The following is a 13,130-nucleotide window of genomic DNA, read 5'->3' as shown; positions in this document are numbered from 1 at the left end:
CATAAGTGTCCACCATTGACTGCACTGATGACTTCATGTGTGAGTTGGCAGTCTGGGCATCCAAACGTACACACACACAGAAACACACACACACACACACACACACACACACTGACTGGTTTGACATTAATAGCGGCCCAGAAAGCATTAGAAGCCGCATCAGGTTACAGCTCCATAACAAGCTCCATCCAACAACGTGTGTAACGCAGACACACTTATTGGCTCGAGGCCCAAAGACAACCCCTGGGAAAAAGATGAAGTTAACAAACTGAAAAATACTCATCCCCGGATTCCTTTTCAACATCCTCTCTCTCTCTGATCGTCCTGTCATCCCCATGCTCTCTATGTCTATTGTTTTGTCTGTCCTTCTATGTGTATCTGTCTGTCTGTCTCTGACTTTTTTTATTTCTCTCTCTCACACATTCACCCGCCATCTCTTAAGTTTGGGAGCTTGCAAATGTAATTTATCCTATAAAATGCTTTCACTCTCCTGCTGTCAAACACACACACACACACACACACACACACACACACACACACACACACACACACACACACACACACACACGCACACACACACACACACACACACACACACACACACACACACACACACACACACACACAACTGCCCACCAGATGTTGTTAATTGTGTAAAACCCGAGACTCTGCGGTCACGGAATTCTTGTGCTGTTGAGGACCTCAAAGGAGCCAGACAGGGCTGTGCAGTAGAATGACTACAACGTCTCATATCCAACGTGTCATTGAAATATGAACGTTAAAAAACACAGAGACATATATTGGAAGAGAGAGAGTGAAAGACCGACAACACCAGACCAAGTGGTGAATAATTCTAGCTGGAAAATGTATGACAAACTAAAGAGGGAGACATGGCAGCCTGTGTCATGGCAGTTCACTATACACCGATCAGCCACACCATTAAAACCACTGACATGTGAAGTGAATTACATTAGCTCATCTCGTCACATGGTACCTGTCAAGGAGCGGGATATATTAGGCAGCAAGTGAACAGTCAGTTCTTGAAGTTGATGTGTTGGAAGCAGGAAAAATGGGCAAGTGTAAGGATCTGAGCCACTTTGACAAGGACCACATTGTGATGGCTAGACGGCTGGGTCAGAGCATCTCCAAAACCACAGGTCTTATGGGGTGTTCCCGGTATGGGAAGTGGTTAGTATCTATCGAAAGTGGTCCAAGGAAGGACAACCGGTGAACCGGTGAGAGGGTCATGGGTGCCCAAGGCTCATTGATGCACGTGGTGAGTGAAGTCTAGCCTTTCCGGTCCGATTCCACAGAAAAGCTACTGTAGCACAAGATGCTGAAAAAGTTCATGCTGCTCTGATGGAAAGGTGTCAGAACACAGTGCATCACAGCTTGCTGTGTATGGGGCTGCTTAGCTGCAGACCGGTCAAAGTGCCCATGCTGACCCCTGTCCACCACCAAAGGTGCCTACAATGGGCCCGTGAGCGTCAGAACTAGACCATGGAGCAATGGAAGAAGGTGGCCTGGTTTGATGAATCATGTTTTCTTTTTCCTGGGGAAGAGATGGCACCAGCAGGATGCACTACGGGAAGAAGTGAAGCCGGCGGAGGCAGTGTGATGCTCTGGGCAATGTTCTGCTGGAAACCTTGAGTCCTGGCATTGATGTGGATGTTAAGAAGAAGAAGAAGAAGAAGGATGTTACTTTGACACTTACCACCTACCTAAACATTGTTGCAGACCAAGTTCACCCCTTCATGACAATGGTATTCCCTGATGGCAGTGGCCTCTTTCAGCAGGATAATGTGCCCTGCCACACTGCAAAAACTGTTCACGAATGTTTGAGGAACATGACAAAGAGTTCAAGGTGTTGACTTGGCCTTCAAATTCTGCAGATCTCAATCTGATCGAGCATCTGTGGGATGTGTTGGAACAACAAGCCGGATCCACCCATCCATGTTGCTAAAATCTTGGTGCCAGATACCATGATGTGATGTGGCTGATCGTTGTATAAAGAGACTTGGGTCAATATTCAGAGGAGAATCTGGGAGAGTAGTGGTTCTACAGATATTTAATTTGAGCCAGCCTGTTTTTGCAAAGCGATAGACAGGGCTTGGATTAGCTTTGGAGTGGCTTTATAGGTGACAGTGTATAGCTCCTTTCTGTATAAACAAAGACTCTGTGTGACACCGTCGGGACTGTGGGAAAAATTATTTTTTCGTATCATAGCTTTATAGAACATCTTAGAGGTGAGAAATGAGCAGTCAGAGCGCTTTCACAACTCTTTTTACCCAAGTGTACAACAACCAAAACACAAAAACTGAGCAGCTGGACCAACAAACAGAAAAGAAAAACCAAACTGGATGAAGGAGGCAATATCTTTGGCCTTCAACAAGGCCCTTCATCCAGCTTTTTTGTTTCCTGCTTTCATGTCATATTGTATTTATTCAACAAAAACAAAATGCTTAACCTAACAACAGCTGCATTTAGCTGGGGAAAGTGACTTACTGCTACTGGCCAGTTTGAGCTTGGTCTTCTCCCGGGCCGACCTGAAGATGCCATTGGGCTTCAGCTCCTCCTCGTCCTTCTCATTGTCACCTTTCCGCTTGGCCATGTCATTCTGCTTCTTCTTGTACGTGGGCTTTGGCTGACGTTTGGCGCGTCCCTCTGTCTTGCTCTCGCTGCCGTCCGAGTCCCCTGCGCTCTCCGAGCCTGACTCGTACACACGTTTGCTCCCTCGCCTGGCCGGAGTGGACGGCTTCCTCTCTTCCCCTCCCGCATCGCTTCCTCCCAGTTTCTCCTCCGCTTGCCTCTCTCTTTCGCTTGCCTTGCTCCCACTCTCCCTGCCCTTCTCCATGTCGCTGGAGGTGGAGGCTATCAGATTTACTGAACACGGCTTGATAATTTCTGACATGGCTGTGGCAGTACTTCCCATGTTGCCTGCAATCGCGGCCATTCCAGACGACTTATCCAGTTTAGTGGCGGCGCTTGCATTGCCGCTTGTTGTTGTGTTCTTATCCTCCTCAGAGTGCCTGGTCAGCCAGGCTTTCTTGAGCTTATGGTAGTTACTAGGCTGTCCGCTGCCCGCCACACCCGATCCAGAAGGCTGCCCATTGGGGAGCGGGCTGGATTTGCCTGGAGTGGTACTGCCACTCGCTGAGCTGCTATTCCCGCTGTCCATGGATGATGACGAGGCTTGGCTTGAAGAGGGCGGAGGAGGGGAGCTGTTAGGAGCAGGTTTGTCAGTTGAATCAGGGGTAACAGAGGGAGTTCCATGAGCGATACTCGATGGGGCGCTGGCAAAACTGTTCCTGGATTTTGCCGCAGCCAAAGCGGCTTTGTGCTTCTTAAGGTGAACAAAGGACGGCGAGTAAGCTTGGCTGGAACTGGGGATGGAGTTGGGTGTTGGCGTTAGGCTGGGGCTGGGGCGGGGGGTTCCTGCTGGACTAGGGGGCGGCAGAGAGCCTCCTGGAGAAGTGGTGCGTGACCCTAAGCCTTCCTGGTGCTCTGAAAGTCCTGAGTGGCCTACCATACGGCCACCAAGGCCAGCTTTATGAGCTGTGAACTCTCCCCTCGCTGAAACAGAGTAGCCCAGGTCAGGGGTGACAATCCCGCCCAGTGTGCCAAATCCCGGTGAGGCTAAAATCTCAGTCCTCCCCATTGAAATATTATTATTGGCACCAAAGTTTCCCTGCACACTGCGCATCAATGTATTTTTATACTGTACACACATGTCGTCCAGGTTAGTGTTGGGCTGGATAATTCGGCCCGCTCCGGGGCTACAGCCACGGTCTTTAACACCGTCCCCTAGCCTTAGGCAGTCTCCTTGGGGCTTGGTTGGGTAAAGTCTCCCCTGTGACAGGTCTTTATGGATTACAGCAGTAGATTTATTAGCACCACCAGATGAGCTGCCGTCATATTTGATGCATGTAGACGGACGCACAATAACCGACGCCATGGCGGCATGTGGTTTGCCCCGTGCTGCAACCACTCCCTTCTCTGCAGTAACCCATCCTCCTCTTTCTGCCCCTCTCTCATGAAACATTTCGCCGCCCCTCCAGCCTTCTGCTGATGAATGCATCATTACCAACTCAGCATTGGCTGAGGTCACAGTAGCAGCAGTGGCTGCTCCGTGACCTTTGACCTCCCTGAGCTCTGGTAGCAGCGTGGGGGGCTTCTGCTGCTCTGTCGATGTCTTGCTGCCGGCCGCAGGTAAGCTCACAGGCTGGATTGGCGTAAGAGTTGGTGGTGACAGGCGGCCACCATAACCACCCCTCTCCCTCTCCCTCTCCCTCTCCCTCTCTCTTTCTCTCTCCCTTTCTCTCTCCCTCTCCCGTTCCCGGTCAGCAGCCTCCTTCCGTTCCAGCGCGTGCTGGGTCGGGGGGTGGAACACGGGTGCTCTGTGAAGAGATGGCATTCCCCTGAGCTGCTGCTGTTGTTGGTGGTGGTGATGATGGTGGGGGTGGGGGTGGTGGTGGTGGTGGGGGTGCTGCTGTTGGTGGGGCTGCTGTTGGTGGGCGTGCTGCTGTTGGTGGGGCTGCTGTTGGTGGGCGTGCTGCTGTTGGTGGGGCTGCTGTTGGTGGGCGTGCTGCTGTTGGTGGGGCTGTTGTTGGTGGGCGTGCTGCTGTTGGTGGGGCTGCTGTTGGTGGGGCTGCTGTTGGTGGGCGTGCTGCTGTTGGTGGGGCTGCTGTTGGTGGGGGTGCTGCTGTTGGTGGGGGTGCTGCTGTTGGTGGGGATGCTGCTGTTGGTGCGGGTGCTGCTGTTGATGGGGATGCTGCTGTTGGTGGGGCTGCTGTTGGTGGGGGTGCTGCTGTTGGTGGGGCTGCTGTTGGTGGGGCTGCTGTTGGTGGGGCTGCTGTTGGTGGGGGTGCTGCTGTTGGTGGGGCTGCTGTTGGTGGGGGTGCTGCTGTTGGTGGGGATGATGGTGGTTGGTGGCCAAGGAGGACGAAGGGGAGATGGAGGGGCTGCGTCGCTCCATCCTTTCTATCCCCACGTGATGCTGCTGGACGAGCGCCGCCTGCTGGCTGAGCTGCTCCGTGATCTTCCCGGCCAGACCCTCCCCTCCTTCGGGCTGGTGCTTGATGAGCGGAGGTGGCTTGGAGAGCGAGGCCTTCGAGCTGTAGCTGTTGAGCGTTCCCTGGCCAGGCACCGCGGCTCCAACACTGGCGACGACGCCGGGAGCCCCGACAGACACCTTGTCGTAATACGAGTTGAGCTCCTTGGAGGGGTAAAGTCTCGGGGGCTCGTTCACCACGCTGTTGGACAGTGTTGTGAAGTAGTTGCTTCTTTCGGACTGGGCGACGTGCGGGTGGTGGTGGCTGACCTTGGGGCTGGGGGCTGCGAGGGAGGGGATGCGGGAAGGGAAGGGCGGCTCTCGTTCCCGCTCTCTTTCCCTCTCCCGCTCCCTGTCCATCCCCGGCCCGTTGGAGCGCTGGATCTTGGCCGTGAACGGAGCGACCTCGATGCTCTCCTGGAGGATCCGGCGGTTTTCCTCTTTGTATTTACTGGCTCGGTCCGCTGCCTGCACTGCATCCTGGGAAGGGGCAAAAAAAAACCACTTTAAGCTTTGTGGTTTGCCACCTCACTCTGGGAACTTAATCCAATCCCAAGACAGTTTCTGTAACTCAGCCAGTTTTGCCAGACTGCTGGCTTATGTAAGAAAATTAAACCCATATTAAGCCTATCATATCCGCATGCTCAGGGTAATTTATTCAGCCTACCTTATATGTTAGGGTCAAGGGAGCTCATAGAATGTAGCTAAGTATTTTAAACAATATATAATTAGAATAGTCAGATTACGCCTGTTTTAAAAAGCTGTTTTAAGAGGTCATTAATAATGCACGGATTTAGATTATTAAATTCAACATTTTTCCAGTGAGGTTTGAAATGGTGAAGATGTGTGAAGCGTCTCCATACCTGTGCGAGACGTGCTTGCTTGCTGTGGGACTCCAGGTAGAGGCGATGCAGCTGGGCGTCTTTCCCCGGGGGGGTCCGACTCCGGTCCGTGTGCTCCTGCTTCAGTTGGGCCAACGTCAGGGTTCTAATCGGGTCCATGAAACCTTTCTTATCCGTGTCACTGGGGGAGACGGGGGAAGGGATAGAGATAGACAAAGAGATTATGACATCCATCGCTGAGGACAATAACAAAATGAAGACTGTGTCAAGCTAAATCTTATTAAATTAATTAATTTCTAATTCAATCAATTAAATCAGGCACAGCAACATTTACTGCTGCATTGAGAAATCACCGTACATCTTACTAAAAGCTGTTACTTGGTACCACCACTACATCTTTTCTTTCTCTTTCCACAAAAACACGTTCTATCAGAGCGTGAAGTGGATCTCTGAGACACGAGGTAATGAAGCCAAGAAACACGACCGCGCTTTTCAAAATTTCACTTAGGGGCCTAACTAGACAGCCAGCAAGAGAGAGTAGGCCAGCCCCCATCCTCTACTTCATTACACCTCGTTATTAAACCGCAAGTGCATTTATTCTATTACACTGGATGCAAAATTAAGAGATTAGTGTTAATGAAGTACCTCGTCTTTTGTACAGATTTTGAGCTGAATGAGCATTTATTTTGTGGTATGATTGAATATCAAACATTAAGCACCACGAAAATGCTGGTATGTGGCTGTGTGTGGTTGTTCTGTCTACTTATTGTTTATACACCATCAGTTCTTCACTGAATAGCTGAGTCTTGAGTTGTATTGGAGTTGTATTGGAAAAGTATTGTTTTGGTCTGATTAACTACAAAGACAGCTGCTAAATCAGAAGCTCAAGAATGTTCTACATGAAAGTGCTGATGCAGAACTCCTTCTCCTCGCCATTCATCAGGTTTTACTCACTCTTTGTGAAGCTCCACGGTTGTCTTGGAGAGAGGAGGGCTGGCGTGCGTATTCATCTTGACGGCGGCACGATGAGCGTCTGCGCTGGCTGGTCGTACGGGGACGTGGCTCAGCAGTCCAAGACTGTCACCAGAGCCACCGGCAGCCTGGTGCAACCACGGACTGGCCGTATTCTGGCAATGGGGGAAAACACAACTAATCCTCAACAGCCCTAACACAGTTTCCAGCAGTTTGTTCCCTCTGCACTATTTGGAGTAGTAGTAGTCTTGGAGTTTGTTTTGAAAGGCAAAGACCATGACCATCTTAATTCAACATTTGCAGTAGCTTTTTAAAACCATACTTTTATAATACTTGAGTAATGAGTAATGTCATTAGAAATTGTATTCATCCCTGTAATAATAAGTTAATTTCTGCTAAACTGATTTCATACTTTTCAATGACCCATGGATACCCTGTGAAATTAGGTCCAATATTTTAGAAAGTACTTTGGAAACAGATTTTCTAGACTAGTCAACCTCCGCCACGTACCCTTCTGAGCGATGCCTCCGTTATGGCCATGCTGTCGGGATGCACCCACTTGGCAGCCGGGGGAAGGTTGAGTCCCGGAGGGTACGAGGAGGGCGTTCCATTGGGGTACTGCCACAGGATGGGGTATAGGCCCAACCCCGCCGCCCCGCTGTGGGTCTGGGCTAAGAGAGGAGGTGGTGGGGGGCCCTGGCTCTGCAAACAGGAAGATGGTTTCTAGTACTTTCTTCCTTCCCAATGTATCACAGATAGGCATCCAAGTACATATGAGTAGACTATCTACACCAGAGAAACAGACATTAAGAGGGTGTACAATTTGGCAACGTTTAATATTTTGTGTTTTGTTTAATCCCTTCTACCCTTCCCTAATCAGAGTTATCAAACCCTTTTATCAAAATCACAATGCTTATTTAATCCACACAATTTTACTTACTGTTTTCAGAATATAAAACAGAATAAAAAAAAACTAGGTGTCTATGTTCAATTTTATATGTTCCAGCTGGCCGGTGGCCCCCAGGTCATTTGGGTGTGAGACCCTACCTGCAGGAACTGTTGCTGGTGAGCGGCTGCTGGGTGGCTGTGGGCTAAAGCGAGGTGTCCCAGACCCCCCGGGGAGTCCAGCCGAGGGTGCGCTGCCAGGAGAGACGCAGTGGGAGGGGGCGGCATGGCCGCCAGCACTCCCGGAGGCAGGAGATGGGGATGGGGATGGGGGTGGGCTGACGTTGGGGGAGGAGCCAGGAGATGGGAGGGGGCATGAGGGAGCGAGGCGGAGCTGAGGCACGGGGAGTGGGGAGAAGGGGAGTGCAGAGGGTGCAGGTGCGGGTGGAGATACGCCGCCACGTGGTTGGAGGACACGGTGGCAGCGGCAGAGTTGTCTGCGTCGGAGCGAACCAGCGCCGGGTCCCGGTAAACGGTGAACGTCTCGTTCTTATCGATGATCAGGGGGCTCTTGGTGCTATTGCTGTTGGAAGCACCGCTCCCGGACTCGGAGCGAGCCGAGACCGGTTTGAAGCCGGACCGCGGCGTCTCCGGGGGCTCGGGCTTGACAGGCAGACGACCCGTTTGCGTGGGCGGAGTATCAGAGTATCTGGGTATTTTATGCTTTGAGACGTCGGGGGAGGTGTTGGGTTTGGGTCTGGAGATGTCCAGCAGGCCCGGATGGGGCTTGGGAGCCGGGCTGGCATTGGGGTAGGGGGGGTTCTGAGGATGGTGCTGGGATTTGGGTTTGGGGATGTCGTGTTGTGTTGGAACGAGGGCTGCGTTGGGGCTGATTTTGGGCTTGCACAGATCGGGAGACGGACTTGCCCTCATCTTGTGGGATGGTGGCGGCTGCTGCTGATGTTTCCGCGTTTCTTCTAATACCGACGGGCTTTTAATGCAGGGTAGGATGGCGCTGTAGTGTTGCTGCTGTTGTTGGTGTTGCGGTGTGTGTGGTTGGTGATGGTGTGGTTTTTGATGATGGTGATGATGGTGGTGATGTAGGGCAGCCTTCTCCTTCTCCGCCAGCACCACATTTTCAGCCATAGACATCACAGGTCTGAAACAGAACAAAAAGGGAATGATTTCAGTATGTACCCATATGTGTGTCTTCAGATAAGTTTCATACATTACTCACAACTCAAATCAATCGAAGTATTCAGAAACAAAGTTATTAATGTCGATGAACATTCTGCACAGTCTGGTAATGCGGTGATCAGAATATTAAACTAGGGCAGCCACTATTATTACTTGTCATACAAACAATTACATTTATTCCACTACCATAGTAGCATAAAAATACTTCATAATCATAAATGCTTTTTATTCCAGAAGAGCCATTTGGTATTGAAGATTGGAAGATGAACAGTCAATTTTCATTGACTTGTCCATACAGGAACACAATCAGAGATGATTCTGATCTGGGAACACGCCCTCTCTCACCTGATGACCTCGGAGTGGGCGAACTCCATCTTGCCGCCCCCAAAGCCACGGGCTGCGGTCCCGCCACCTCCCATCATGCCTTGCGGCAGCTGCGCGGCTGGCTGCTCGGCATCTGGCCTGCGGCAGCCCTCGGACGGCGAGGGGGACGGGGGCACGAGGGGCGGGGAGGCGACGGGAGAGGGGTTGAGGGGCAGGTACGGGGACAGGGCGGTGGACTCTGCCTTCTGGGAGGCCAGCAGCGCCGTCACGGCCTCGGAGCTCTCCCTGTGCACCGTGGCCTGGGCTTCCTCGGTGATGTCGATCACGCTATTGCTGTGGAGGTGGGACGAAGACGGTGTCTGGGATCGGGGCACAGCTGGCAAGGAACAGGAGAACCACAAGGTTTGTTGAGCTTGAATTGTTCAGCTGCGTCTGAAATGGCACGCTCGCATACTATTTAGCAGGGCAAATTGTTTAGTTGGTCTGGTCACTTCACTGTTGGATATTAATGGGGGGGCAATGTAGAAGGTAGTCTAAAATGAATGCGGCTGGATTCTATATCATAAGACACTCCACCAATCAGGCATGAATGGAGCACCCCATCAGCATAGAATATATATTATTTCTATATAAAATGGTCGCTTTGCCCAAAACAGCTAACTATTCAGTGTGCACCAAATTTGCGTATGAATACGCAAATTGGGAGGACAAGACAGTCGCAAAAGTGTTGCCATCGACCCACAACGTGCTGAAAGGAACCAGAGTGGCTGTATGATGATGTAGCATGTCCAAGAAGACATTGCTGTTTTTATTCACAAACTAAAGCTGGATGATAGCACAAATATGTATAAGACAGACACAGGGAATGTGTATGGCGGTCTACCTTTTTACATTCTGTATACTGTACAGCGGGGTGACATTAACAAAATCCTGCCTCAATATTTTAGGGCCAATACTTCCATATTGATAATGTAATAATATTTTGGGGATAGCTGTTGGTGCTTTCCTTATATAATTAATCTGAACCAAAGGGGTAACACCAGTGTTTCCCATACATTGATTTATTTGTGGTGGCCCGCTACAATATTAACATTGACCGCCAGATATTGATTTTCTATTATTTTTTAACTACAGTGGCACCTCTTAGAGTGATCACATCTGTCAGGGTCTAACTGATCAGTATGAGCGGATGATTATTACAACCAAATTTTTTTCTTTTTCTTTATTTCTCACGCAGAATTCCATCTAATGGTATCAATGACGCTGCGGAACCTGACACGGGACACACAGGGCTGTTATGTTTCGTTCAATAAGGAAACAGAGGAAATAAATACATCTAAAATAAAAACACAATAAAAACACACCCTCTCCATTATGCATTTACGCCACTGCTCTACACCTGCCTGTTTTACGAATTATCAGTCAAATACATTTTAAACTTAAAATAATTGTCAAACAGGATTTAAAATGTTTAATGAAAATGTACAATTATGAGGAAATCCTTGGGGGGGGTGGGGTGCTACGCAAAATATTGACAGGGCTATAGCACTGGCAAGCCCCGGCGTAGCTCCGCCACTGCAGACGAATTATCGCGAGGCAAAGTATCATGGAAGTAAAGTTAGAAAAATAATAAATACTGTAGTTCATTTTCCAAAATGAAGACCTTAAGTGGACTACTTGAATAATATATGCAAATTATTTAAACAGCATTTGTATAGGAATGATTCTGTCCCACGCTTTTTGATCCATATAAGCGGTCGATCACTGTAACCGTGATCATTATAAGCGGTTTCCACTGTATTTACAATGGGTAAAATCGTATTCTATCGTAGAGCTACACACACCGCACTGACTGCCCCGCTCTCGCTCTCTCTGTCTGTCTCTCTCTCCCACAAACGCATTGACAGCAGACCCATCTGTGAATAGCTCCTCCTCTCCATGCACACTAAATCAAAACATGATCATGCGCAGGATGTTCTAAACATCCCGTTGTGCTGTGTACTGAAACCAGGTACCACTATGGCACCGGTTCCTATACGATCGGTATCTTCTGGACCGAATCGCAATGCAGATTTCGGTGCCTCATTTTGGTGCCGTGCCCAAGCTGCGGATTGAAATATCCGCCCTCCGGTGCTGCGAAACCGCCTCATGAGCATTCATTAAACATTATCGCTTGGAGCGCGCCGCTTGAATTCCTCTGTATGATGCACCGCCGCTTTCCTCTCTCATGTAACTTTTTGTCGACAGCCAAACAGCAGCAGTGCGCATCAATGACACATTATAGACGCTTCACCGGTCAGATAAAAGAGGCGGGTTGTAAAAGTTTTCACTACCGATAACGCCCGGTTCATCCAAGCTACGAGGTATTTGTTAACATGTAACATGTGAAAAGAATATGAAAAGTAATTAAGGACAAATAGGTTTAGCCCATAAAAAATCCCTCAAACAGCCCCAATCGAAAAAAAATCCATTGTTTTTCACAAAAATATGAACAATAAAAAAAATAGTCCTGGATCAATTCATCTGTCATTCTGATCGTGCATTAAAGCCCTCGAAAATAATATGACATCGTTGATCAAAAACACAAGCACATTTTGGATCCTGTGTGTGTCCTCTGAGGAGACATTGGAGAGGGAGCGATCGGGTATCCCTCTCAATAAAGCAAATAAAAATATTGTGTTTTTATTTTCGATGCATTTTATTTTACTGCGAAAAAAGCACCGTGCGTAACGGGGGCACTCCCCCAGTCACCCCCGCTGGTCAGCTACCACCACAAATACAATCTAATTCTGTGGGAAACAAACACTGAAGATCTCCAAGAATTAAGCCTCACAAAATATTCTATAAGAAAAAAAGCAGTAAAAGTAAAAGATAAAGAATACAGCCATATTACAATAACTAAAATCCTGGACGATATGAAGTCTCACGTCACAACACTGATATAATATGGTACCTTTCACAGTGCTCTTGGTGCTCTCCATGATACAGCCTTGGACGGAGTCACTCATCAGAGGTGCTTGTTGTCTTGGAGAGCGGGAGATTTGTGTTACCGCCGCTAGTTCCTCCTCCTCCTTCCCTAACAGAGGGCCCGTGTCTTTGACCACGCCCTTTCTGCCGTCCACCGATGCCTGGATCTCCGCCCAGGGCGACAGCTGTCCGACGAGAGACGAAGAATCGTTGAGTTTAGCGCTCGGCATCAGCGTGACCGGCTTCTCGTCCTCCTCTAGCTTGGAGGAGCAGCCGGTCTTCAGCTCGGCACCGCGAGTCTTTAGCTCGTTCTCGGAGTTGGGCTCCGACGAGGAAGAGGAAGAGGAGGAGGAGGAGGAGGAGGATGAGGAGGAGGAGGAAGAGCAGGAGGAGTGGGCCGTCCTCTTGTTGTGCATGTTTTCGGAGTCACTGCTCTCCGACAGGTCCGACGTCATGTCCGTCTTCAGCCTCTTGAGGCCCGCCTTCTTCTCGTCCTCCTCGGCCTTCCTGCGCTTGTTCACAGTCTGTTTGGCCTTGGACTTGGATTCTGAGTGGCGGGAGAGCACGCATGAGAGATTCCACATGGATTTGAATATGCATCTAATTCGAGCAGCGGTTCATAAAAGATTCACCCATAGCCCAAATTTAGAAACATAATAAACACATCATTAGCTGGGACTGGCGAGCGAGCTGGCTCTTGGATACAGATCATTGCTCTGTGCATCTAATAATATCAATATCTATCTAAATATCTTTTGAAGAACACCTCAATAATGCTACATTGCCGTTTGGGGACTATTGGTGATATTGAAACATTTGAGGAATAATCATTAGTAGTCTGGCAATTAGAAGTCCAGAGTGCAGCCTTAAAGACAACATATGACAATATAACG

The 13,130-nt window shown here is 49.4% G+C and overlaps 1 protein-coding gene across 1 annotated transcript in view; it reads right to left on the bottom strand.

Annotated features, from left to right (window-relative positions):
* Positions 1–13,130, bottom strand: part of jmjd1cb (jumonji domain containing 1Cb) — a gene marked incomplete at its 5' end in the record, with an annotated part of 149,118 nt that overhangs the window by 17,790 nt on the left and 118,198 nt on the right. Inside the window, 8 exons of the mRNA XM_080020913.1 lie at positions 2,506–4,720; positions 4,934–5,530; positions 5,914–6,073; positions 6,847–7,019; positions 7,375–7,566; positions 7,912–8,908; positions 9,292–9,646; positions 12,224–12,784. Of these exons, the coding sequence (XP_079877039.1) occupies positions 2,506–4,720; positions 4,934–5,530; positions 5,914–6,073; positions 6,847–7,019; positions 7,375–7,566; positions 7,912–8,908; positions 9,292–9,646; positions 12,224–12,784 (5,250 nt within the window). The remainder of the gene's footprint in view (positions 1–2,505; positions 4,721–4,933; positions 5,531–5,913; positions 6,074–6,846; positions 7,020–7,374; positions 7,567–7,911; positions 8,909–9,291; positions 9,647–12,223; positions 12,785–13,130) is intronic.

The sequence above is a fragment of the Zeus faber genome (genome assembly GCF_960531495.2).
Source record: "Zeus faber genome assembly, chromosome: 20".
NCBI lineage: Eukaryota > Metazoa > Chordata > Actinopteri > Zeiformes > Zeidae > Zeus > Zeus faber.
Note: the sequence above shows the minus strand (reverse complement) of the source record. Positions and strands in the feature narration are given on the sequence as shown.